The sequence below is a fragment of the Crocodylus siamensis genome, chromosome 1 (genome assembly GCF_052110815.1).
Source record: "Crocodylus siamensis isolate JL-2025a chromosome 1, ASM5211081v1, whole genome shotgun sequence".
Classification (NCBI taxonomy): domain Eukaryota; kingdom Metazoa; phylum Chordata; order Crocodylia; family Crocodylidae; genus Crocodylus; species Crocodylus siamensis.
Window position 1 is genome coordinate 89,140,150 of NC_143395.1, and position 24,899 is coordinate 89,165,048.

The 24,899-nt window shown below is 41.9% G+C and overlaps 1 protein-coding gene across 1 annotated transcript; it reads right to left on the minus strand.

Annotated features, from left to right (window-relative positions):
* Positions 1–464: 464 nt before the first annotated feature.
* On the minus strand, positions 465–23,994 carry PPIL6 (peptidylprolyl isomerase like 6). Its single transcript, XM_090037777.1, has 8 exons — positions 23,351–23,994; positions 21,472–21,567; positions 16,426–16,614; positions 13,819–13,881; positions 13,540–13,687; positions 12,371–12,427; positions 4,543–4,678; positions 465–576 (listed from the first exon to the last, which is right to left on the minus strand). The coding sequence occupies exons 1-8, from the start codon at positions 23,432–23,434 to the stop codon at positions 465–467; spliced, it is 885 nt and encodes a 294-aa protein (XP_089893903.1). The 5' UTR covers positions 23,435–23,994.
* Between the last annotated feature and the right edge of the window lie 905 nt (positions 23,995–24,899).

Consider the following 24,899-nt stretch of genomic DNA (forward strand, 5'->3'; position numbering starts at 1 on the left):
AGCCATGTCGACACTGTACTTTGGCAGGCTAATTTAGCACTGCTGAATGACTGTGTCCATAATGCCACATGGTTATGGCTACAATACTTTGGGAGCTGCTGTCAAACATGGCAAGTTTACTGAGTAAACAGAGCATTAGGACTGGCAAAACTGGGCCAACAATACAAATTTGTCTTTTCATTACTATAGCCATATACCTGCCATTGGGGAGTCACCGTAGTTGTCTATATACTGGCAGCTAAGTAAGTTCCCAAAACCTTTAGTACCACTCACATGAGTGTTTTCGAACAAGGCACAAAAACATTCTTAGAATGGAAGGAAACATGCCAACATTTTTTATTTGTACACATTGGGGAAGGGGGTGTTTGTAAAACAAGTGCCTTCAAAATCTACAAAATTTGTTAGAAAAACATGTATACACTGTACTGTTATAAGCTACAGTAAATCGGAAAATTAGCTTGCAGTCAAGGCTCAAAAACTCCACAGCTAATAATTTTACATTCTACCACAGGCCTTTCGTTGCACGTAGGTATATCTTCCAGTTTCTGAAGAACTTCCGTACCCTCAATCAGCTGTCTACAACAGGAAAATATATATTCACAGTCAGTTAATTACATACTTTTTACAGTCTGATCCCTACCAGAAAGCAGTAGTTTCAACAATCCAGTCACTAGCTTGAGTTCCACAATATTCTACAATCTCCTAATTTGTTAAATATGCATGCTTTAACAAAGGGCTCTGGCAGATATAATTAACCAGTTAATCACATCTTAAGTAATAACTTAGCCACATATTCATGCAATTAACTGTGCGATAAAACAGGGAACAACCCACAAAGTAATTACACAGAATATGCGTAATAACGTTGTGGCTGGTTCCCATCATACCTTAAAGTGAACGTGTGGCCAGTGCCAATCCACCGATTAGAGCTCCCAGGCTTGGAAGCACACCAGAACCTTGAAGGGCTCCAGTGCGTTCCCGTGGCTGGGAGTGCCAGTCAGCTGATTGGCATTCCCAGCCTCAGGACTGCACTGAAGCGGTGGGTTCTGATGCTCTCCTATAGCCGGGAGTGCTGATAAGCTGAAACGATCTTGCACTTCCCTTGCACTAGGAATAGGGTGCGATTGGAATCTGATCTCCCCCCCATCCCACAACTGTGCCTCCTGCCATGCATGTATGGCATGGCAGGTGGCACAATTGTTGAAATTGCAGATCAGATCCCATCATACTTTAACTGAATGTCTGTCAGCAGCCAAAAATCTAGACTTTATAGTGCAGGTGTGTGTGTGGTGGAGCAGAAAAAAAATCAAGGAAAATTATCCAAAGGTCAGGAAATTCCTTTCTGATTCAGAAGATGGTACAGCTATATCACCTGTCAGAATAACACTTTTTCAAAACCTTTATTTTTTATATTGGGTTATATAATAACTAAATAGTAGTTTTCCCAGTAAAAATTTCTCTTAAAATAGTCGGTTCATACACTATATATGTTTTATAGGATTGTTTTTCCCAATAGATTAGCAGTCTGCTCTGAAAATACCTCATTAATAAACATTTAGGAGACAGAAAAATGGTACAGTTTTATACATCTGCAGCTGTTACAGCATGTAGCTAACACCCCAGGATATTGGGGCTACAAGTGTTCAGAACATCTAAGAAAATAAATCAAGTGGTAAATTGTTAAAAACAGTCCTTCATTTAATAAAAGCAGTCCATTGAGAAAAAGAAAGACTGTAATTAAAGTCCTTCTGTCAATTAGTCTGTAACACAAACATAATGGAACAAGTCACAGTCTTCTTAATGTTTAAACTGTTTGTTCCTCACCCATGCTGTTGTGAGCATGAGTGTACAGGATTCAGACTGTATTGTGATATGCACTGTACACATACCTGAAGCAGAATGGCTAGCAGAACTCTGCACCATACTGTTTGGCCAAGTTAGCATAGGACCACAAAGTGGAAAGGAACATAGAAGAAGATGGAAGAAGAAAGTAACAGGCACAAATGGATCAGTGATGTGAAATTCGTGTTTAGGATGTCTGTCCTGGATGTCGCTTGCTTTAATGTAAGAATTGGTATTGCTACTTCAAGATGCCATTGCCTAAGCTTTGGAAGGCTGGGGAGCCAGCATGGGCCAGCCAGTTTACAGCACGGCAATTCCATGTAGTGCTGAACTGCCTCTCAGCATGCTGTGGCCCTGCTTTGCTTTGGCAGAGTTCCTAGTAAGCTTTATATAGGCCTGTGTAATAAGAACAGTACTTGAAACTTCCTATTAGGGGTGTGTGAAGCTTCAATCCCTGATTCGATTTGGTGGAGATTCGGCCCAATTTGGTGGCCAAATCTCCAAATCTGAATCGAATCAGAGCACCCTTTAATCTCCCCAAATCGAATTGGAACCCTCCAAATCAATTCAGAAAGATTTGGCGATTCGGATGTAGACACAGCTTTAAAATGTTTTTTCTACCTACCTTTAGGTAGCAGGCAGTTCATGAATGCTGCAATGGCGGGGTGCATGGAGTGTCCCGCAGAAGCACAGGGGGCTCCCCAGCACACTCAGCAGCAGACCTGGAAGTAGACTAGAAGCACTTCCGATCCACTTCCATGCCTGCCAGGGAGCGCACTGGAGAGTCCTCCACCCCCCTGGCTTGGTGACTGGTGCTTCCTGAGTCTCGGGAGGCACCCGGGGTCCCCCTGTGGCTGATGGCCGAACTGAGGGGACGTAGCCTGTGCACTCCCCAGCAGGCTGGGGAGTGGACCAGAAGTACTTCTGGTCCACTTCTGGGTTTGCTGCTCAGCACATGTCACGTGCCCCCCCCCCCCCAGTGCCCCGTGTTCCTGAGAGGCGTTCCATTGCGGCAATCATGAGCCACGCCTGGTACCTCGAGGTGTGTAGAAAAAACATTTAATGCTGTGTCTGTGTCCGAATCTCTGATTCACCTAATCAGCATTGAATCTTTAGATTTGAATTTGGCCGAATTGAATCAAGGACAATGATCCGAATCAATGAATCAAATCACTGTCCCCAATTTGGGCTGAATCCAAATTGAATAGGGCCCGCTTTGCACACCTCTACTTCCTATGCTTTTATGGGCAGTTTATGGGTAGGAAAGAACCTCCTATGTAAAATATAGAAATAAGGTCAAATGCCACACGTATAAAGGTATCCATTAAGATCACATTTTAATTTGCCTTCTGCATTTTGAAACACTCTGCTACTCCATCACCGTGACAACATAAATACCCTTACCCTCATCTTCACCCATCAGCCTTTTTGGTGCTGTGTAAAAGACCTGCATAGATTAAAGCAGCTCTAAACATCCCAGAGTAGAATCCTGTGTCCATTGAAGTCAATAGAACTTGGGCTGTTGTCTTCAGTAGGGCATGGTTTGACCCTTGGTTCTCATTAGGGCAGGTGCATGGTGGCAGAGCAGTTAGGACAGTGATTCTCAACCTCGTTAGAATCAAGATACCCCTTGGGAAATACCAGTCAGTGGCAGAAAAGACCACTAAGAATGTTTTTAACACTATGAGATCCTATTTGAAATTTCTGGCTTTACCTTGTGAACCATGTTGGTGCACCTAACAGTGCTAACATTGCGTGGTACACTTGAAACCATCTCAAGGGATCTTGGAGTACCCTGGCACCCTGGTGGAGAATCACTGAGTTAAGGCAGCATGCACTCTGGAGACGTAAGTTCAAGCCCTGCTCTGGAGTCATGCCAAAAGCTAACTATGCTTGTAAATATGTACTGGATCATTTAGGCTGGGGAATCAAAGATGGCTAGACATGACAGTGGCCACATCACTTCCTTGCATGCTGTTGCTTAGGAAACTGATGTGCTTAAATGACCTTAGGCCTTTGGGTCATCATTCTGACCTTCCTTCTGGATAGGGAAGCATCCTATAGTGCTAGTGTTGTGGAGATAGCTTTAAGCTGCCTGGCAAACTCAGGCATAGGGAAGGCAGGGCTGGAGCCTACTGACTTCGGAGGCATGGCAGGCAGCACCTTATAGATTAATTTGGTCAGAGGCATGAGCTTTTGTAAGCTACAGCCTACTTTGATCTTGCAAGCTACTGTATCCAGGTCAGGTGGAAGCAAACTTGGTGATATGTCTATATTGGAATACAAGTTAGGTAGAGCATTTAGTATGACTCAGCAAAGCTGCACTTTTGTTGTTATATTTTATTCTAACCATTAGAGCAAAACAAGCCATCTGAAAAAAGCAGTTCTGCTAATCTAACCAAGCAGCTATATTGGTCAGACATTGTACCTTCTCACTTGACTGATGTATATTTTACCTTGAACAGGCATCTGGAACTGTTCAAGATTTCCCAGGAGCCTCTTCTGCTCCTGGAGCAGCCTCAGTACTGAAAAGGCACAAAGGTAACTTAAAGTCATCTTACCCCTCCCCCTGAGCTGATATTTCCGGCTTGCACCTGTTAGTGGAGCAGCACAGAGAAAGCTTTACTCTGAGGTAGTAATATCTTAGATAAGTAGAAGCACTTTTAAATGGTTAGAAATGACACATGAGTACATACATACCCAAAAGCCACATATTTTCTATCCAGGTAGGGAGCTGGCTGTAGTGTGATGTAAAACTGTGACCCATTGCTGTGACGCCCCTTATTGGCCATCCCAAGGACCCCTCTTTTATTGTGAGGGATTGAGAAGTTCTCATCTAGAAACAGTGAACAGTAACACACAATAGAAGTTTTTATTCATTGACATGACTACTCCATCCCCTTTTTCAGCTCTGGATTCCTTTCCTACATTCTGTAATCAAAGGGTGTGGTTGGGATAACAGGAAAAAGAGACAGGAGCTGGATTACAGGGTGGATCCAAGGGGGTACAGTGGTGCACTTGAATCCCCCACACCTTTGATTCCTGGTCCACCCAAAGTTTCAAACTAACTGCAGCAGCAACAGCATTTCTATTCAGGCAGCAGTGAGACTCAATTGACTTTATGGCTGATTATAATCTACTTGTTTCTTCTAAACACATATGTTAACAACCCTCCCTTGTTTCAATGATCTTGATATTCCACTAGCTAGGCTATCTTTTTTTTTGGCAATTCTTCTATCTGTTAGTTGCTCCTGGTAATGTAGCTCCTATTTAACAGTGTTGGAGACTGTTTATAACTCTAGATAACATTAACTCGGGTGTGGAAATAAATGTCAGTGTAGCACTGGATGCACTGCCAAGATGTTCAAGAAGGCTAGACTTTGTTTTATGAATCTGAAAGAGAGATGCATGTTCAACTCTAATGACTACAGAACTAATGAAACAACATTTTGGAGGTTCTTTTGCCTAGTTTGTTGCATTTCTAATACATAATAGCAAATCAATGCACATTCCAATAAAGCTATATTTGTTTTTGCTTCAATTTTAAATGAAATAATATATCCATAAGCCCCTAGCAAATTAGTAAAGCATCTTAATTCTTTTTATCTGGAGAAATATATTGGATGATGGACCATATCATCAGCATCTTCCTTTTCAAACTCCTAGATTTGCTCATTTTGGGTTAATACTGGATTTATCATGGTTGATACCCATGGTTATGGACAGAAGTCAGAATAGAGAGAGAGCGCCCAGAGGTACAGTTTTTTTTCTACCTCGTCACATCACTTGCAATGAGCAGAGAAAACTCAGTGCCACCACTTCTCCAGGAACAGATTTCCTTCTTTGCCATACACACATTACACAATTCTAAACTCATTAAAGACCACTCCTGAAAACATGAAACAAAAACAACTTTGTATGTGAACAGCTTACAGGAACTGGCATGCTTATTTATAAGAGTTCCATTCAGTGCTGTTTGCAGCATATATGTGGCAGAGGGATAATTAGAGGACAGAGAAGGCAAACTGAAGTCAATGGACTCATGAAACGAATGGGGAGAGGGGAACAAACAGAATAAGATGATAGGCAGGAATTACCATAGGACCTTGAAGACCAAGATGAGGAATGCAGAAACTGGTGGAGGAAGTAAGAATTGTATAGAAGGGCAGAATGTAGCTGGAACAAGAGGCAGGGCAGATGATTTTTGTAGTATTTGGCACAGCTCCTTTGTGCTACATTTACATAAAAGACCGTCTTGGAGGAGGGTGGAGCAAGGGGAGTTGCTGAGCAAATAAAATGATAGCGTTGAGTAAAGAGAGAATGGACTTTTAGTTCAGAAAGCTCAAGTAGTACCTGTACTCCCAGAAGCATCCAGTGGTACAAGAAACAGGAAGTGGGTGCAAGGTGCGAGACAAGTTTTGGGAGTGGAAATGAGAATGGAAATGAGAAGTAAAGTTGAGTACAGAGAGGAAAAGTTGAATGTGAACACTGCTGAGCCAACTGAGGAAAGGCAGGCTGGTTAGAAAGAGCCTGGTTGGAGTGCATCAAAGGATGGATGCTGGTGGATGGGAAGAGATGGAAGGGATGGGAAGGGATGGGTGGGCTGGGGATGATGAGGAATGATGAAAGGGAGGGAGTACAGTGAGAGGCAGCAAACACAGGTGATGACTAAACTGAAAGGGTCGAAGGTAGTGAGCAGGAGTGGAAATGATGCAGTGCTGCAGGCTGAAACCATATCTAAGCCCCTTCTCTGCTGTTTAGCAGCTGATATGACACACTGTGCAATCAAGAACCCAAGAGGGCTTTCCACAAACTTGAAAATAATGATGGAAATCTGAGGGCTTTAGGGAGTTGATTATTCTCCCAATTTTAGCCATTCTCACTTGGAGGACTCTTATCTCAAAGTAATTAATAAAAATAGCAATTAAATTCTCACTGAAGTAGTTGCTCCTCCGTTACTGACTTGTGAATTGCTATGACAAATTCAGGAGCTTAATTTTAGATTAGATGTCTTTGCAGTATAAAATGGCACTTCAGTCCAAATGGTATTCTGCAATTACCTCAGTACTTTGAACTCATTACAGTGAAATGTAGAAACAACCCATTAATTTTACAGACTACAGCAGTAAATGGCTATGTGCCAAATGTGGAGATTCAGAGAACATTCGCATTTGACAGCAGCGTCTGTCACCTCTTCTCAGACAGCAACAATATTTGTCACCTGTCATCTCTGTAAATAGAGTGGTGGAAAGTGCTGGGAAAGCAAAATAATCACCTCCATAAAATTTCATATCTCAATGAGCACCTTTAAAATGGATTAAAACCAATATTTAATCTTTTCTTTTGAAAGGGGGTTCAGTTCCGACAGTCATGTCTCTGAATAACCAGTGTTTGTGGTGTGTGAAGTATGGTAATAAAACTCCTTACAGGGACACTTTCAAGGCTGATGGAATCCCAAATATGCCTATCTTAAAAGTATGGAGCTTTTCTGACCCTATATCTGTTGTCCCCTCCAACTACAGTTACAAAAGTAATTAAAAAACAGTGAAGCTTCTCTCTTGGGGAGCAGAGCAGCACAAGCTTTGTCAGGAAAACAAATGCTGAACTGGGAGTTAGTAAATCTGCCAGTATCAATCTAGACTCTGCTACTGTTTTTTGATGTGGCTATGGGCAGGTCACTTCACTTCTGTCTCATTTTACCCCATCAGGAAGATGGACAGCATACTGCTTACATGTGTACTAATGTATAAGGATACATTCATGTTGGTATGAAGCACTGCACATATAAAGTGCTATTAAATATTGAGAATGAGATTGTGTATTCATACAATAGCCCTGCACAGAATTCAAGGAGCAACACCAGAAGAAATTGTGTCTGGCTTGCCCCCTGAAATTGTCCACACATGGATATGCTGCTTTTCCTCTTAGCATTGTTTTGGTCGGCATGAGAGAGCACTTCCCAGGACAGCACTTTGGAGCAGATATATTGAAAGGGTTCACAGTAAAGAGTTGTAGATACACACTTGGGGGGAATTCTAGCATAGTCCATGTAAACGTGTGCGTGGCTGGAGGGGAGAAATCAGTGAAGATTTTTAGCTCATGTGTATTCATGTTGTCAAAAACCAGCCCAATTACTGGAATACACTTTTAAGTAATGGCGATCATGGGAAAAGTTTATGAAAAATGTTAAAGTTAAAAGTTAGCAGTCTTTAAAATTAACTTGAGTTAAGTTAAAAGTTAAATATCTCCACTTTCAACTAGTTAGAAGGAAAGTTAAAAAAAGAGTAACGAGTTAAAAGTTAAGTTGATTCATGAGAAATGCGTGAAACAGGGTGAATTGCCTCTTAGCATTATTTTTCATTTTCAAATGCAATGAGTGGGTTTCTTTTCCATAAGCCCACAGAAGCACACTAATTTATTTTAAACTCACCTTGCTTTACCTTAGAACAATGTTATACTTGTCATACAGTTTTCAGAATAACAATTTACCAATACCTATGTACTGTTAGATCCTTCTCACCCTCTCCATGTGAAGTACTTTGTAAAAGTCAATGCATCATATAGGTATACCAGAATAACAGAAAAGAGATATTCATAGCCAGGTGACACATGAAAGCTGTTTCCACAGATAGTCTCTGTTGTTACCTTTTTTATTGCTCAAAAGGTAACAAAACGGTATCAAATACATCTGAATTAGAAATAATGAAAATGTGTGAAAATCAAAATTAGACTGAAATGAGAAAATCACTTTAAATGAGAAAAAGACTGTTCAGTTGCATAGCAGAAACTGTTTAAACATGCTTACTGAACTTTAGCAAAAGGTGCATTTCAAAATTTGCAATTCAAAATCTGATAATTTTCCTCTCCTGTCTTGCAAAACTAAGCCCCCACTACTGAACAATTGCTCTACATGGGCAGATGAGGGAATGCTTGTGTTATAACAGATGAATAATTTTTTTCATAGTAGGTGACATCTCAGGTAAGTTTCTCACAGATGAGAATTAATGTTCAACTTCTTGGGCCCTGAGCTGCTGGTTCTGATTTTCATTAAAATGTAAAAAGTCATTATCTGCTTCACCCTCACTACTTGCTCCCACTCTTACTGGGATCAATGTCTCTGCTTGCTTGTGCTTGTTCCCTCTCCTGCAGCCAACTGGCTGCCCTGTTGACTTCTGCAAATGCACAGAAAATGCCAGCATGAACTAAGGAACTTTGGGATTTGTAGTTCTCGTGAGACCATCTCTCATAGGAAGGGACACTACTCTCTATCTCTCGAACAAGAAGTCCTAGAGCAGGCTTGACCAACATGTGGCCCGCCAAGCCATTTTATCTGGCCTGAGGTGCTGCCGCCACTGCCGCCGCAGAGCACAGAGCCACGGCAGTGGCGAGGTGAGGCAGGCAGGGCCCCCACGGACCCCAGCCAGCAGCAAGGGGAAGGGAGCTGCTTACCCCCGCAGGGCCGGGCTCATCAGTGAGCCGGGTCCTGCCGCCGCTGCCCCGAGGGCTGTGTGGCAGGGGGCTGCTCCAGCCGTGCCTGATTAGACGAGCTGGGGACAGTGATGCAGCTTGTTCCCCGGCTCCGCCCCTTGGCCCTGGCGCGTGGGCAGGGGAGCTGCAGCATGGCGTATGCATGGTGGACGGAGGCACATGTGAGAGAGAGAAAGAGTTACAGGGCTGAAAAGCACAAGGGCTAAACAAAGAGTCAGTAGCCCCAGACACACAGCCCCAACGAACCCGTCAGAAACCCTCCTTACCCAGGTGTTTCTGGAGGGGAGGGGCTGTGAGCGCCAACGCTGGTATAAAGAAGAGCCTGGACAGACAAAGGGGAGAGCGTAGAACCAGAAGGAGGAGGACTGAGCCGATGCAAGCTGCAGGGAACAGTCAGAGCAACATGGAGAGCCGGTAGGAGACTCCTGCAAGAGATCGAGGTCCGTAGAGGGAACTTAGAATGAGGACTGCTGCCCCGCCATGCTTAGAACTGTTTGTTACCACGCTGGCAGGACCAAGCAGAGTTTTTGTACCATAAAGTCCCTAATAGAGGGGCACTATGGAATTGTGGTATTGTAAAGTCCCTAAAAGTGGCGCAAGCCAAAATGATGTCACAAATGCACCCAATGGGAAGAGGGGAATTGTGACAACCTCAATGAGAGGTTTGGGAAGAGCCACCCAAGCGTGGGTAGGGGATGAAAAGAAGGACTGACCTCAAAAAGTCAATTTTGTTTTTCGCTTGGTTACAAGGAATGGGAACCCTAACCCCAGGATGGGAGTGCCTGGTTTTGTTTCTTTCTGTTGTTTTTTTCTTCTGCTTGGAATGGAAGTCACGCTGCAGGACCAAGCGGCTGATCAGAACCTGGTGGAACGGGTGAGGGTGTAGGGGTGGTGGAGCCCTCAGGACCATAGGACCTTCGTGGGACAAATATGGGACTACACATCCAGATACTGAACCAACTCCTTTAACAACAAGTCATGGCAGGCGAAATGTGGGTGTGTAGATCTCCGATTAGAAACGGTCTCACAACGGTTGGCCAGCAGGCAGTGTCCTACAGGTCTACAAGTGAAGAAGATATTTGACAGCATGAGGTAAGTTCCCACACAGAGCTGGGGGCGCCTCAGGGCCAGGCCAGGCCAGGGTGGACAGAGGCACAGGGTAAGTTCCCATGTGGAGCTGGGGACACCTCGGGGCCAGGGTGGATGGAGGCATGGGGTAAGTGTCCATGCGGAGCTGAGGGCACCTCGAGGCTGGGCCAGAGCTGCAGGGTGTGCAGTTGCCAGAGCCAGGCTGGGCGGGAAGCAGGAGGAGCCTGGCCCAGACCGGGACATCCAGGATGGAGAGATACAAGGGAGGGCAGACATGCACACACACACGTGCACATGCACACATGCATGCTGAAGTGTGTGGCAATGAACAGAGCTCACATTTTAGTCAAGTGTTTGGTATTATTTCATTCTTGCTTTTATATTGTTTTTATTTTGGATTTTAAACCACATTTCCAGACCCATTTCATTGTCACTTCCTGCAACTTCATTGGTGTCAAAGGTCATGTGATATCACTTCCTGATGTGATACCACTTCCTGTGAGGTATTTGAATATGGCTCACCGGCCCATTGAGCGATAAAAAGTTCGTGATCTGGCCCCACATTCAAAAAGGTTGGACACCCCTGTCCTAGAGTTTCAATAAAGAAATACCATTCCATGTAAGTCCTAGAGAGTGCCTATGTCAGGAAAAACTCTGGGAAAGCCGGATTTCAATTTTTTTTAACTTTTAACTTATAAGTTAAAGTTAACTTTTTTTTTAAGTAGTTATAGTTAAAAGTTGACAGCTGAAAAATTTAACTAGTTAAAGTTAAAAGTTAGCCATTTCTTTAACTTTTTAACTAGTTAATTAACTAGTTCATTCCCATGACTGAGTAATGGTGTAGCCATTTTGCTCAGTCCTACAGCCTCAAGGTAAGAGCTTTTTCTTACTGTTAGTGAACTTCTAGTTGTCTTTGAAAATAAAGTTTGCAGTTACGCTTGGCATTTCTGAATCGTCTGCTGGCTGATGTTCAGGCTGCTGAAACGTAACACTAGTTGTGACACTGGCAGTAAGAAAACTTTATCTGAGAGACTGTAAATGAGTTTCCAACCTGCTTTAATCGTCATAAATGTCATTACACTTAATGTTTCATTTAAACAGAATCCCTGTAATTTAGTGCTTTGATGGTATCTTTGAGTTGTTTTTCTTAAACATAGGTCTGTTATGACAGGTTTTTTAATTACTTTCTAGTAATATAGAATATAAACTTTGTTTTAATATTATGGTATGTAGCTCCTGCTTGGTAATTCTCCACTGTTATGGTCTCTCACTGTGAGACTAAGTGTCATATTCTGATATTTCACTGGTGAAGATCAAGAGTAATTGCATTGACATCAAGAGAGTGAGGATTGGAGTTGGGACTTGCTGGTGTAAGTGGGGTGGGAATCTAGCTCTAAGGCTTAAAATTTGCCTGATACTAATTTTCTCAGAAAGAAAATGAAGTAGCATCTATTAGTTTCAATAGATTTAAACTTCCTCACTGTAATGAATGCATGGATTCAATGTGTATGGCCATCCATAATTAACACACATCCATTTTATAATGCTGTAACTTTTCAAAGCCTTTTACCAATTGTAATGCTCATAACTCCATGAGGAAGAGAGGTAAGTGGATGTTATTCCTAATTTACAATTAAGAATGGGAGGAAATGGATAACTGGAGAAAATAAAAAGGGGAAGCAAAGAGCTACACTGTATTGGTGGCAGAACCGTGACTGCAGGAAAAACAACCCATCGATGCAGTAACCCAATCTGTCCTAATAACTGTTAATACAAAATGACAGTGGTTCAGATGGACATCAGAAAGGCTTAACCCACCAGTCAGATACATATAGTGACATTTTTCTCTCCATTTTCAAATTAGCCTGAGAACTTTTTAGTGAAAATCAACCTATTTATCCGAAATGTTGGCTTGTACATGATAAGATAGTTAAGAAAAATGTAAATATACCTTCAAAAGTGGGTCCAAAAATTGACTCACCATCATCTCCTCTTCCACCTGCAATGTCTGTACATTACACAAATACAAGGATTAGAATTCAGATTAATACAATTATTAGCATTAATTAAAATGATCTTTTGGTAGTGTCAGCAGATGTCAAAAACATGGATTATGCCCAGGCGGACAGTGACATTTTTACAGAGCAGTATTTGAAGCCTACATGGGTGCACTGGTCTGCTTGCACACTATTAGTTTCAGGAATAACTGAATGCTTTGGCACCCTTGATAGTAGTGTTGTATGGGGCAGCATCAATAGATGTGCTGCTGGTGGTAGTGGGAGGAAGGAATGCAGCTTCTGCTATTTTTGTGCTGTCTTCTCCCTCAGGGTCAGCACTTGGTCATTCTCTCTTTGTTAAGCTACTAGGCAGGATCAGGGCCTTAATGGGCATGCATCATTAATTCTCCTTCCATCCCAAGAAGTGGGTCTTTCAACCAAGAATGACTTACTCTACATAGGTGGTAAGAAGCAAATATCTGAATACCATTTTAGTATTATATTCATGATAGTACCCATGTACTTGAACAAATACTGGCTGGAGTAGGAACAGCCGAAAGGGAAAAAAAGGAAGAAATTAAGCTAGAAGAGAAGTTGAGAGGAAGAAGCAAAGGAAAACATTCAAAACAGACTGTAGAGAGAAGAGTCATTTATTACGCCTTTCTCCTAGATTCAGAATGCCACTATTTATGTACAACTGCTCTTCACCTGTGCTCCAGTTTATCAAAACTTTGGATTCCTATATTTGCCTAAATGATTTACTAAATTAATGTCTCAATAAACTTCCTACAGTATATTTTATAATGATTTGTATTGATGTTTTAATGTTTCCAATTTCCAGGCAATTCCCCAATTTCTTGCTAAAGGATCTGTGAAAAAATGTTGGACGATAAAAATCTAGCCTTTTTATCCATACTTGACTGTCATTAGGAAATGAGATGACTGGGAGAAAAGATAGCATTACTGGATATATGATATCTTAGTTAAAATCTTGTTCTTCACATATTCATTACATCGCTAAGATCAGGTTCATTTTGTTGGAAGAATACGATGTCACCTATGCAGATTATTCCGTCCAAATTCTGGTATTACTCACATTGACTAAGGGCATTTTTAAACATACCTCCTCCTTGTATCCAGCCATTTTTTACTATTCGATGAAAAATGGATTCTTTGTAAGTAAGTTGCAGACCACTGCGAGAGATCCCTGCTTCTCCCGTACACAGAGCACGGAAATTCTCACAAGTCTTGGGGCATGCATCAGAATAGAGCTGCAAAATGAAGGGGAAGGGGGGGAAAAAAGAGATGATGTGACAGGCACAATTAAGGTCAAAATGTCAGATCTGTGCAGGCCTTTCTCTTGCAAGCAATGACTGCAATTTGTTTTTCCTGTGTAGCTTACCTCAAACAACAGTGTCCCTATGGGCTGTTCCTGAATAGCTGCATCCAAATACACAAACACATGCTGTTAAATCAGAAAGACAAATCCAGTTACAAAATTTGAAATAATTCATATAAATGTTCACTAGCTTGGCTGTTCATGTGAACATTCTCTTGAAAATCTCAGGGTTTAAACTTTTTCACATTGAATATCTGAAATATTCACCCAGACTCAGGTACCAAAACAGGTTGTAAAATGGTGAAGTATTAGCAGCCTAATCTAGGATTTTGTTGAAACAAATTCAGCACATTTTATTAGGCTTGGAAACAAACTATCCGAAGCACTGTGAGATATGAGTCAGGACTCATTTCATCTATGTAGGAAGTAGAGGCAAGTTCACATAAACCAATGCACAACAAACTAATCTTTAGTAATTCTAATTTATCCACCAAAGCAAATACTTTTTTCTACATGATTGACGATTAGCAATATTTAAAGGGGTAAAAAAATAAAATTCTAGTCAGCAAGTAGAAAACTAATTCAACAGCTGCAATGGATAAACTGATCTCCGTGGGGGAAAGGATTTTTAAAGTTGTAACAAATGAATAAAGTTTTCCAGAACGTAAACAAAAATTAACCAGTTCATTAAACAGTGTGAGGAGCTCTAACTAGGGCTATCTGAAAGTCTTCAGAATGTGGATTCAGAAAAGCATTCAACAGATCAACTGCTTATCAGAAGCGTGTGCAGATAAGCTTCTTATGGAACCATTGCTCTACTAAATTCAAGGGAAGTTTTGCCATTGACTTCAATGCATCCAGAATTTCACATCCTGAGTCCATAAACTAGGTAGGAAATATCAAAAGAATAGGTTAGAAGCAACTTTTTCTGTCATATCCTTTACTGGTCCAATTGTATAGCTAGGAGAGATGTTAGACAAGCTTTTGAGCACAAAGTGCCCTTCTTCAGGTCCTGAAGAAGACCACTTCATGCTCATAAGATATCACCAATAAAAGATATTCCCTATTGACTAAGGAGAAGACACTAATTTTCTTCCCTCTGGATATTTAGAAGGAAAGCACTATCCTTTTTGCACTCCTTTATCCAAATGCACTCTGAAAAACACTCTCATCCTTCTGCTGTCTACCTTCCTTCTTCCTCTAATTACAGATGTTAGGGGACAATCAGGTTGGATGTCTTGATTGTTTGGCCCAGGTCTGGTTTTCCTGGGATACCGTGATCTTAAATTTCTATTTTGGCTCAGTGATGTAAGAGTCAAAGAGTAGCCAGCCCTCTCTAACACTGTCTCCCAGACAGATGACTCTTCCCTACTCTCTTGAAAACTGTGAAAAAAAAAGACTCTTTCTCCCATCTTGTCTGTTCCCTGGCTGTGATAAATAATGCTTTCCCATCCTTGTGTGACAGTGGGTTTCAAGCATATGTTGCTTTTTGCTATAGCCATGGGTGGATCTAGGATTCTGAAAAAGGGGATGCAGCTGGTGTGGCACATCATCACATTTAATACAACACATATTTGTCTCCTGTTACAGAGAAACCAAAATCTTCCTTAATACATAGGGGGCTAGCCCTATGTTCTGTTTAAGATCAAAGCAAAAACAAATATAACTATTGGAACATGCACTAATTTGCTAGATTATATATACATTTTGAAAAATACACAGGTAACTGTGCAAAAAATAGTCAAAATGGTCAAATAAAATTGTCTCAGTCCTGTAGGTATTATAGTTAAATGTACATCACTTATTCAGATTCATAAAGCAAAATCTGACTTTCCTGAGCATCTTGACAATGCTTCCAGTGCTTCATTGCCAGTCTTTCTATACCTGAGTTAATGTTAATGCACCTGAATTAAGGTTTTTACCTACAGCTAAAATCAGTCTTCAGACCTGTGAAATAGAAGAGACATGACCAGGAATGGCTAACAGAGAGAAAAACTGCAGAATAAAGGGTAGTCTGAATAGTGGAACATCAAGACCACTTGACAGGAGAGAGGGTCATTAATACCTATGCAATGGAGAGAGACTAGCAGAAATCAAGGAGATAATGAGCCATGAAGCCAGCTGACTCTGTTAGCACTTCTAGAGCAGAAATGTTGTCGCTCCTTCCAAGCAGTTGGTTTTAAAGTTTGGGTGGAACAGGAATCAAAGGAGGGTGCAACTGCACCTTCCCTGAATCCCCCCCTGGCCATAGCTCTCATGTGGTGCTTGCAGTGGCGGAGGGAGGAACTAGGAACTACAATGCTTCTGTGTCCTTTCATTCCTTGTTGGGTTTGAAATTTTGCCCAAAGCACATGAGGCAAGGCAGGGAGCCTTAGCTGGGCTTTTACTTATGATCAATAATTTGTGTATTTCACTAGAAATACTGTAGCATGAACCTTCCTGTCTTGGAAATTTAGAGTCCAGCCCAAGACATTGGAATCTGGGTGGCAGCTATAGGCACAAGGTCCTAAGACCTAAAGACCTAAAAAGTGATATCTAGAAGGTAACAACCTCGCCCTGCCCCAACAAACAACCCCATTGATAAGCCCACATAAAATGCCTGTCAGTACAATTAGATAGTTTATGAGTCACAGACCCCACATTTTCCTTTTAGGAAACAAGGACACCTGCCTGGGTATTTTTTGTATATTTTGTGCAGAAGTCCTCAGTAATAGCTTGGTAAAGTGCCTCAGGTTTAAAATCCTGATAGTTCCACTTTTCAAAAGCCCACTTGAGCAGTTTCTTCTCGTTTCCCAGCAGCTGCCCATCAACAAAACACATCACCCTGGAGCAGTACTCCCATATTTCGCCTCGCAGTTCCTGGAGTAAAATTAAAAATGAAAAGTGACAGGAATTACACTTTGGATTCTGTACAAAGGCATTCATTAAAATATGCTTAGGTTGGTCAGTGTGGCATAACTGGAGGGTTTTTTTAGATTACTTGTGGTTTTGTGCTTTCCCTTCACTCATACAATGAAAAACAACAGCTCAAAAATGAAACATTAAATGTCTTTCCAAAATCCTGTTATGTTACAGGACATTATCCTGAAGAGAAATATCCTGGCTCCATATCTGGAACAGCTGAGAGGATTGTACCATAAAACCTATTCACAAAACTGGGTGTAGTCTCCATTATCTATAACTGAGTGAGGAAGTGTCAGGAATAGCAAGACTTTTGAGCTACGTTTCAGCAGTCATGAATAATTATGAGTCTTGATAGCTATATTTTTACCAAGGGCTTTTGGTGAACTTCTCCCACCATTTCTTCAGCACTTGTGCAACTTCATCAAGTAATGGTGAGAACACTAGCAAAAAGCAACTTCTGGTATTTTAAACAGAGCAGGCCAAGGCAACATGGCAGTAAGAACAATGCTGGCTGGTCTAGAGTGTCCTTCTCCCTTGATCCACTCTGGTGCCACCGCAAGAAGGGAAGCTTAAAAAAACACAAAACAAGCCACCTGTGTAAAACAGGTTTAGTTTGTTTCATCTGAACAATGCTGTTACAATCAAACAGAGGTAACTCAAGAAACATGCGCAGAACTGGGATTTTGAAAAAGGGGGGTGCCGATGGAGAGGTGCATCATGACATATAAAACAACACACATTTTTCTCCAGCTAAAAATAACCTAGATGCTTTATGAATATGTTAGGGGCTTAGCGCTATATCTTTTAGTTTAAGATTGAAGAAAAACAAATATAACTTCACTGGAATGAGCTAAAACAATCTGTAGGGCTGTGAAATAGGAGCTTCATTACCAGGAACAGCTAACAGCAGAATTGCAGAACAAAAGATAGCCATTAGAAAGACCCCATTAAAAAGACAAAAGGGTCATTAAGATTTGCAGAATGAAGAGTTTAGAAGGGATGAGGTAGATTATAACGAGCCATGAAGTCAATTGATTCCCTCAGCAGCTGCCTGACTAGAAATGCTACTGCCACTACCAGGCAGTTGGTTTTAACCATTAGGTGGGCCAGGAAACAAGGGGAGGTGCAAGTGCACCAGTACACCCCTTCCCTGGATCCTCCTCCTGTCAAGAAATCATAAAAACCATCGTTTATAGATAAGTTCTATTCTTGGACATATAAATGCAACTTTTATTGAGTTAAAAATGGATCCACTGTACATACCCATTACTATGGCATCTAAATGCATGTTAGACTAGAATAGGAAAGTGCATTTTTACAATCTGAGAATATAATCTTGGAGGAATTGCTAGCACTTTTAGAGGACAAGACTATATTTTAAAATGGTTTTGGAAAATTGGAGAAATGATCTGAAACCAATAATAACATTCAATTAAGGCAAATGCAAAATGCTGCACTTAGGAAGGAGAAATCAAGTGCACAAATACAAAATCAGGACTAGCTGGCTTGGCAAGAGTACAGCAGAAATATATATGGAATTTAGAGTGAATCACAAATAGAATGGATCAATAATGCGATACAGTTGCAAAAAGGCAACATTCATTCTGAGATGTAATGAGAGTGTCGCAGGTAAGACATGGAAGGTAATTATTCTTCTCTGTTCTGTTCTGGAAGCCTCAGCTGGAGACCCATGTCCTGTTTTAAGCACCACACATTACGAAACAGGTAACAAGCTGGAGCAAGTCTACAGGAGACTAACAAGACTAACAGAGATTTATAAAACATGATTAATAAAAAAAGTTTGAATTAATTGGATTTTGGTCCAGACAGGAGAAGGGGAAGGGCATGTTAACTGTCTTCATATATGTAAAAGGTTGTTATAGCATAGACTGGGATAAGTTGTTCTCTGTGTCCACCAATCTGCTTAATTTGCAGCAAGATTTAGGTTAGAAATTAGGAAAATCTTTCAAACAATAAGGTAGTTAAACAGTGCAACATGTTAGTTAAGGAGACTGTAGAATCCCCTTCTATTGGCTTTTTTCCAGAACAGGTTACACAGCCATCAAGCACAGGTAGTCTAAGTATATTTGATCCTACCTCAGAGCAGGGGGATAAATTAAATGACATCTTCAGATGCCTTCTAGTTCTGCATTCCTGTAAAGTTGTTTCTACTGTTGTGAAGAGTTCAGTGGTCTTTAAGGGTAATTCCAGCTCCAATGCTGATGACATGAATGTTGTTTTCCAGTGAAACAAACATTTTTGTCAGTGTAACAACCCTACTGAGCAACTCAATAGTTTAAATTAACTCATCAGAGACTTTAACACAGACACTATCCATATAATCTTTAGTAATTTGTCTTTTGGTTCTCTAGCATTCTTGCAGCCAGGAATTAAGCCAGAGTCCCATGATATATCAGTACAGAGAGAGAATTGCCTAAATACCTAAAGGCGCATGTACAGGTGATGGGGGTTTGGTCCCCTAAATTGAAATGGTGGGCTTTTAATTGTGACTATTAAAAAACCCACTGTTTCAATTTAGGGGCTTCCATCGCTGTTAGGGCAAAGGGCCTGATCTTTTTTCTTTTTGCAAAGCCTGCCCGCCTCTCCCATGGCCAGGGGACAAGCTGCTGGCTGGCCTAGTGGCCCCTGGTTCTTCCCTTCACAAAAGCAGCACCCCCTGGGGCTGCCCGGGCAGGCAGCTAGTGGACAGGTGGTTCCCAGCTCAGAGGCAGCACCTGCCGGATCCAACTTTTCCCTGAGCCCTCTGGGCTTCCGGCACCATGTGCAGTGTTCCCGCCACCTGGGACTGCCTGGGAATGGGCTGGCTTGGGGCAGCGTGAGGGAGTGGCAGGAGGGCAGCTGGGTGTGCTGGTGGCCGGAGAAGGTGGCGGGAACAGTGAATGCTATGTTGGAAGCCAATCTTTCGCTCTGTGCTGGTGGCACCCCTGGGGTCGCCTGGGTGGGCAGCTAGCAGGCAAGTGCTGCCCCAGCTTGGAGGCAGCACCTGCTAGATACAACTCTTCTCCACGACCGCAATACACTGCCTCTGCTGTCTTCTCCAGCTACCCTCCTGCCGCCCTAGGGACAAGCCAGCCTGTTCCTGGGCAGTCCCAGGTGGTGGGAAAGTGGTGGGGACAGTGCATGTAGCTCAGAAAGTCCCAGTGGGCTCAGGAAAGAGTTGGATCTGGCAGGTGCTGCCTCTGAGCTAGGGCAGTATCCAGCTGCTGGCTTCCCACCCAGGCGGCCCCAGGGGGTACTGCTGCCATGGAGGGAAGGACTGGGGCATCCCGCAACTCAGGTGCTGCTCAGCCTAGCGGCAGCTTGTAAACACAAGCTTCACCAGAAAAAAAAGAAGTGGCAAGGGGCCCAATCCTTTTTTTTTTTTTTTCTGAGCCTGCCTGTGGCCTGGTGGTCCCCCCCACCTCCCTCCAGCCATGGGACACATGGGCAGGCTTTGCAAGGAAAAAAAAGGATTGGGCCCCTCACTGCTTCTGCCTTCAGCTCACCTCTCCCTTGGTTAGGGCAGGGGGGTAAGTGTCAGATTAAATGCTGCGAAGTTACAGGTAACTACATTGCAGACTAAACTACATGGGGATGTGGGTTTTTTTGCAATGTAACAAAGTAATTTCAATCGCAAAAGAACCCATACGTGTCAACTGTGTCACAATTAAATTGCAAAAATGGATAATTTTCATCACATGTACAAGCACCCTAAGTGTTCACTTTTTAATGATTTGTTTTGTTTTAACAGTGACATTCATCAGAAGGCAAAAACAAATCTAGCTGGTAAGACAGTAATGCCAAATGCAATTTTGGTAAAAGCAGGCATAGCTCATTTGTCTTAATTGTATTTCAGTTAATGGATGCCAAAGGGAAAATTAACCCAAAGCTTTCCAAATTAGCATCACCATAGCACAGAAAGTGGTCTATAAGCCCAATGAAGTCTATTTTAGTGAAAAGTTTTCAAAATGCTACCTGCCTTTTGTAAAACCGCCAATTCCAAGAGTGGCTACATAAGTATATGAAAAGCAGAATTATTTGTCACATATGGAAACTCTACCCAGTAACTCTAGATATCTGGAAAACATTTTCGGCTGATGCCAAGGTGCGGAATGAGATCTATTCAGACCTAATCATGGTCTGCTTGAATTTAGGAGCTAGGCACATTGACAGGAATATCTACAACTGCAATAAATTCCTCAAGGCCAACTTGAAAAAAAATGCAACATCAACATCAACTCATGGAAGACTATCACCCAGGACCACCCCAAATGGAGGAAGAGTCTGATGCAAGGATCTTAGAACTTTGAAACTTGATGATGACAACAGGAGATGGAAAAGCAGGAGTGGCAGAAACAGCATGCACCAGACCAAATCAAGAATCCAGAGCTACCCACCCTACATGGAAACACATGCCTGAGCTGCCGCAGAGATTGTTGATCCCATAACGGCTTCGTCTGCAAGCTTTGGACCCACAGATAAGACACTCATGAAGACAATCATCCTTGACTGAGAGGGGTTACTGAAGGAAGGGAAATTCAGGACTTGTTTTCTAGTGTTGCTAATATTCTCCCTTCTGCACTACAGTGATGCTAATTTGGAAAGCTTTGGGCTAATTTTCCCTTTGGCATACATTGATTGAAGTATAGTGCATTGGAAAGACCAATACCTGCTTTAGAACTGAGATCTACCTTAGATCCCTTCCCAAGCAAAACAAAGTACCTGCTTATTTTATTTGTTTTGGCACCAGATCCTTTACAATTCTATAGAAATTAGCGTTCACTCAAAGCAGATAAAAAAAGACATTCTCACCTTTTTCTTCTCCTGTAAATATTCATGCCATGCAAATTCTTGTAAGGGAAGCAATACAGGCTCTGCGATCTTAGTTGGAAAATTCAGCCTCAGAGCCTAGGGTTTTTAAGATAAATATTTGTTCAGCGTTAATAGGATAATTGTAGATAATAATCCTATTGCATTTTTGTATGTAAACACTGTGAGGTGTGGTTTACTCTGATCACTTCATAATGCAGTCTTCCTACTTCCATAGTAAATATGCAGCTAGTTATAGAAGTCTATGCAGACTGCTTTAAAATCAATATAAATGTGTTAAAACCAGAAAACACAAGGGTTTTTTAACACTGTAAAATAGCTCGGTTACAAATACAAAGTAGTTACACTCCCTACGCACTGTTCAGAGAGAGGTAAAAAGAGCCCCACAGATTACCAGCTCTCTGAGCATCAGCTTCTCCTAACTTCACAGAGAGGTGTAGGTTTCTCAGCATCTTGCAAGAACAGGTCCAAGGCCACAGAATAACCAGTGTTGCAGCTAGAACTGGGGAGCTCCTGAATTTCACTCTGTTGTGTTGCCTCTGTCCGTTTATCAAGAAAAGTAGATAAGGGTCATTTCCATGAGATCATCTGGCCTCATCTTCTGGGTCAGAGCAGAACTGTTCCCGTAAGCACCTTTTCTATATTCAATCTGCTGTACAACATTTTAACAATTTATATACCCCTAGCATGAGAATGACAAGATATGAGACAAACGTGAATTAACAGGTTCAATTGCCCTTTGGCAATATGCAGTTTTACATAGATTTTGGCCCAATAGCCAGGGCAGATCACCCCAGTATAGGAAGGCTTTCTAGAGCACAGGCTGTCAATCTTTTCGGACTTGAAGCATCCCTCATCAGACATGAAGTGCTCCTGCATAACTTTTGTGAATTAAATAGCACCTTATTTCAAAAACTAACGTATTACAATGTTTATTTTTTTGCAGAGGGGCTGGGCTGTAGGGCAGGGAAATAGCTAAGAAGGGGCAAGCAGGAAGCCATCCGTATCTGCTCATCCCCTCACACCTTGCAGCGATCTTCAAAGGATCGTGTGGCACCCACAGTTCCATGGCACCTTGCTTGAGAATCGCTGCTCCAGAGGCACAGAGTAAGTATAGTCACTTCTATGCAGCCTCTGTTCTCTACTACTAGAGTAGGATCAGTGGTCATGGGCAAAGAGCTAGACAAGGATGTACCTGAACCCTGCAGCTGTTGACAACGGGTATAAATTTAAGCTGTTTGTAGTAGTACAAGGGGACCAACTCAGCAGACTGCCTCTTCAAGGATTGGGATAGCAACAAGGTCAATTTGTACATCCCATCCTGAGCTGCGATGTGCACATGATGGGGTGCAAGACTCACAGCATCTTAGTGAAGTAGTGTGCTGTTTTTTGTCTTTCATCATGTGGGGGAAACTGAGGCAATGAAAAAGGTTAAGTACCTTGCCCAGGGCTGCAGAGCGAGACAGATGAGGCTTCATTATTTATAACGTCATGTCTGGCATTCAGTAAACACAAGCTGCCCTTAGAGTGCTCTAGAAGTGGCTGATGTAGGGTTTTTTTGACGAGTCCTTCATGAATATCTAGATAACAGTGAGATGGAAATCCCCTCGCTTTCTAATCTGTACGTGTTTATCTACTGTAAAAGGATAACAAAATTCTCCATCTCCATTCCCTAAAAATATTCAGCACCTGGCACATCTACCTACTTTACTTTTATTTATTTTATATGCAAGTGACACACTCCTCACTGTTGATACAATCTTCTGTTCCTAAAGCTTCTGGGAGGTCTCCCCCCACCCAGGCACGGAAAGTCACAAGTGTTACTCTGCAGCCCTAGTAGCACCAGCAGCCTGGGAGTTACCTCTGCCGCACATTTTGCCACCTGGAATGCAGGTTCTTTGAGATGTCCCACCACCTCCAGCTGCTGCAGCTGCTCAGAGCCCATGGCACCTTCGTCCTACCACGAGATGACAGCTTTGTCCTTTAAGATCTTAAGTCACTGCTGCTGCGGCTGCCACCTCCTCGGTCTTGCTCTCCGGGACAGCTGACAAAGCAAACGTAAACAGAGATCTGCTCGCCATGGCAACTCCAATCCCAGCCCTGTGCTCTGCTGTGCTAAGTTCCATAAGCCCCACACACGATATAGGCATCTGGCAACCTTGAAGGGACCTGCTGTTTATTTGGCACTGGATAGCAAGCATATCTGGTTTCCATTTTATTCGGTGAGCAACCTGACCTAGACCTTTGCTTAGCTGCATCCCAGTGAACTGTTTTACTGCATCCCACTGTAATATCCAGAGGTGGAATTTGCAAGTGTACCTGGAAGTGACTGAGGTGCACAGTTCACAGACAGCAGAGACAGTTAAGCAGCAAATCAAAAAGTAGCAGAGAAAGAAGGAGATAAGTTGTTTTTTTAAAATCAATAGAAATGGAAAGAGTGATTAGTTTTTCTTCTCATCAAAGCTGCCTCCTGCTAAAACACTAACTCATAATTAAACTGGGGATTCATAATTAAATCTGTTTTTTACTGCTTGGACAATTCTATTAAGTTTTTAGAAATTGCAAGACAAAGTTACATCTCTTGTCACTTCTCGGGTTCCTTTAAAGGTTTCTCAGTATTTTAACATTTATCTCGATGCAATCCCTAGAAGGTAGGAATGTCCTATTATTCCCATTTTGCAGATAAACAGTGAGGCATAGAAATACTGAAGACACAGTGCAGAGCCATGTAAAGATGGCTCTGAACAGACTAGCTCAGGTACAGGAAGCATTATCAGTGTCAGGATGCGCGCCTCTGTACCTCCCTGACTGACATGACTATACCTTCTGAAGTCTATTGTAGACATAGCCGCAGGCACTTCTAAAAAACCACCAATTCATAGTATATCTGAGCATAATAAGGCACCACTGGAAGTGTAGAAAATTGTTTAGTTTCAGCTATAGCACCTAGTTTAAGTCAGTGCTCTTATTTTGAGAAGAGCTAAATGTACTTGTTCCTAAAAAAAGAAAAATAGGCCAACAAAACTTAAGATCTTAGAAGTGCTTTCCTGAATTAAGGCCAGGCAAGATGAATCCAGTACAGGTAAAAATCTCACAAAAAGGATACTGTTCAGGACTTGAACAGCTGTAATTTAAAAATGAATGCAAGATGAAACAGGCAAATGTGGTTATAAATGAAGATGTTATTCAGTTTGAAACAGCAAGTACCATTCTTAACAATTCAAGGGACAATTGAACAGTGAAATTGGCCTTTTTTTCTTTGACAACATTATGTATATACAACGTATACAGTTTGGTCATATGGTTTAACGGTTTTTTTTTAAGAAAAGGCAATTGCTTGAGGCCCTTATGAATGTTACTGTACCCATGCTTTTACTTATTCTGTTTAATAGACAGTGCTTATTCAACAG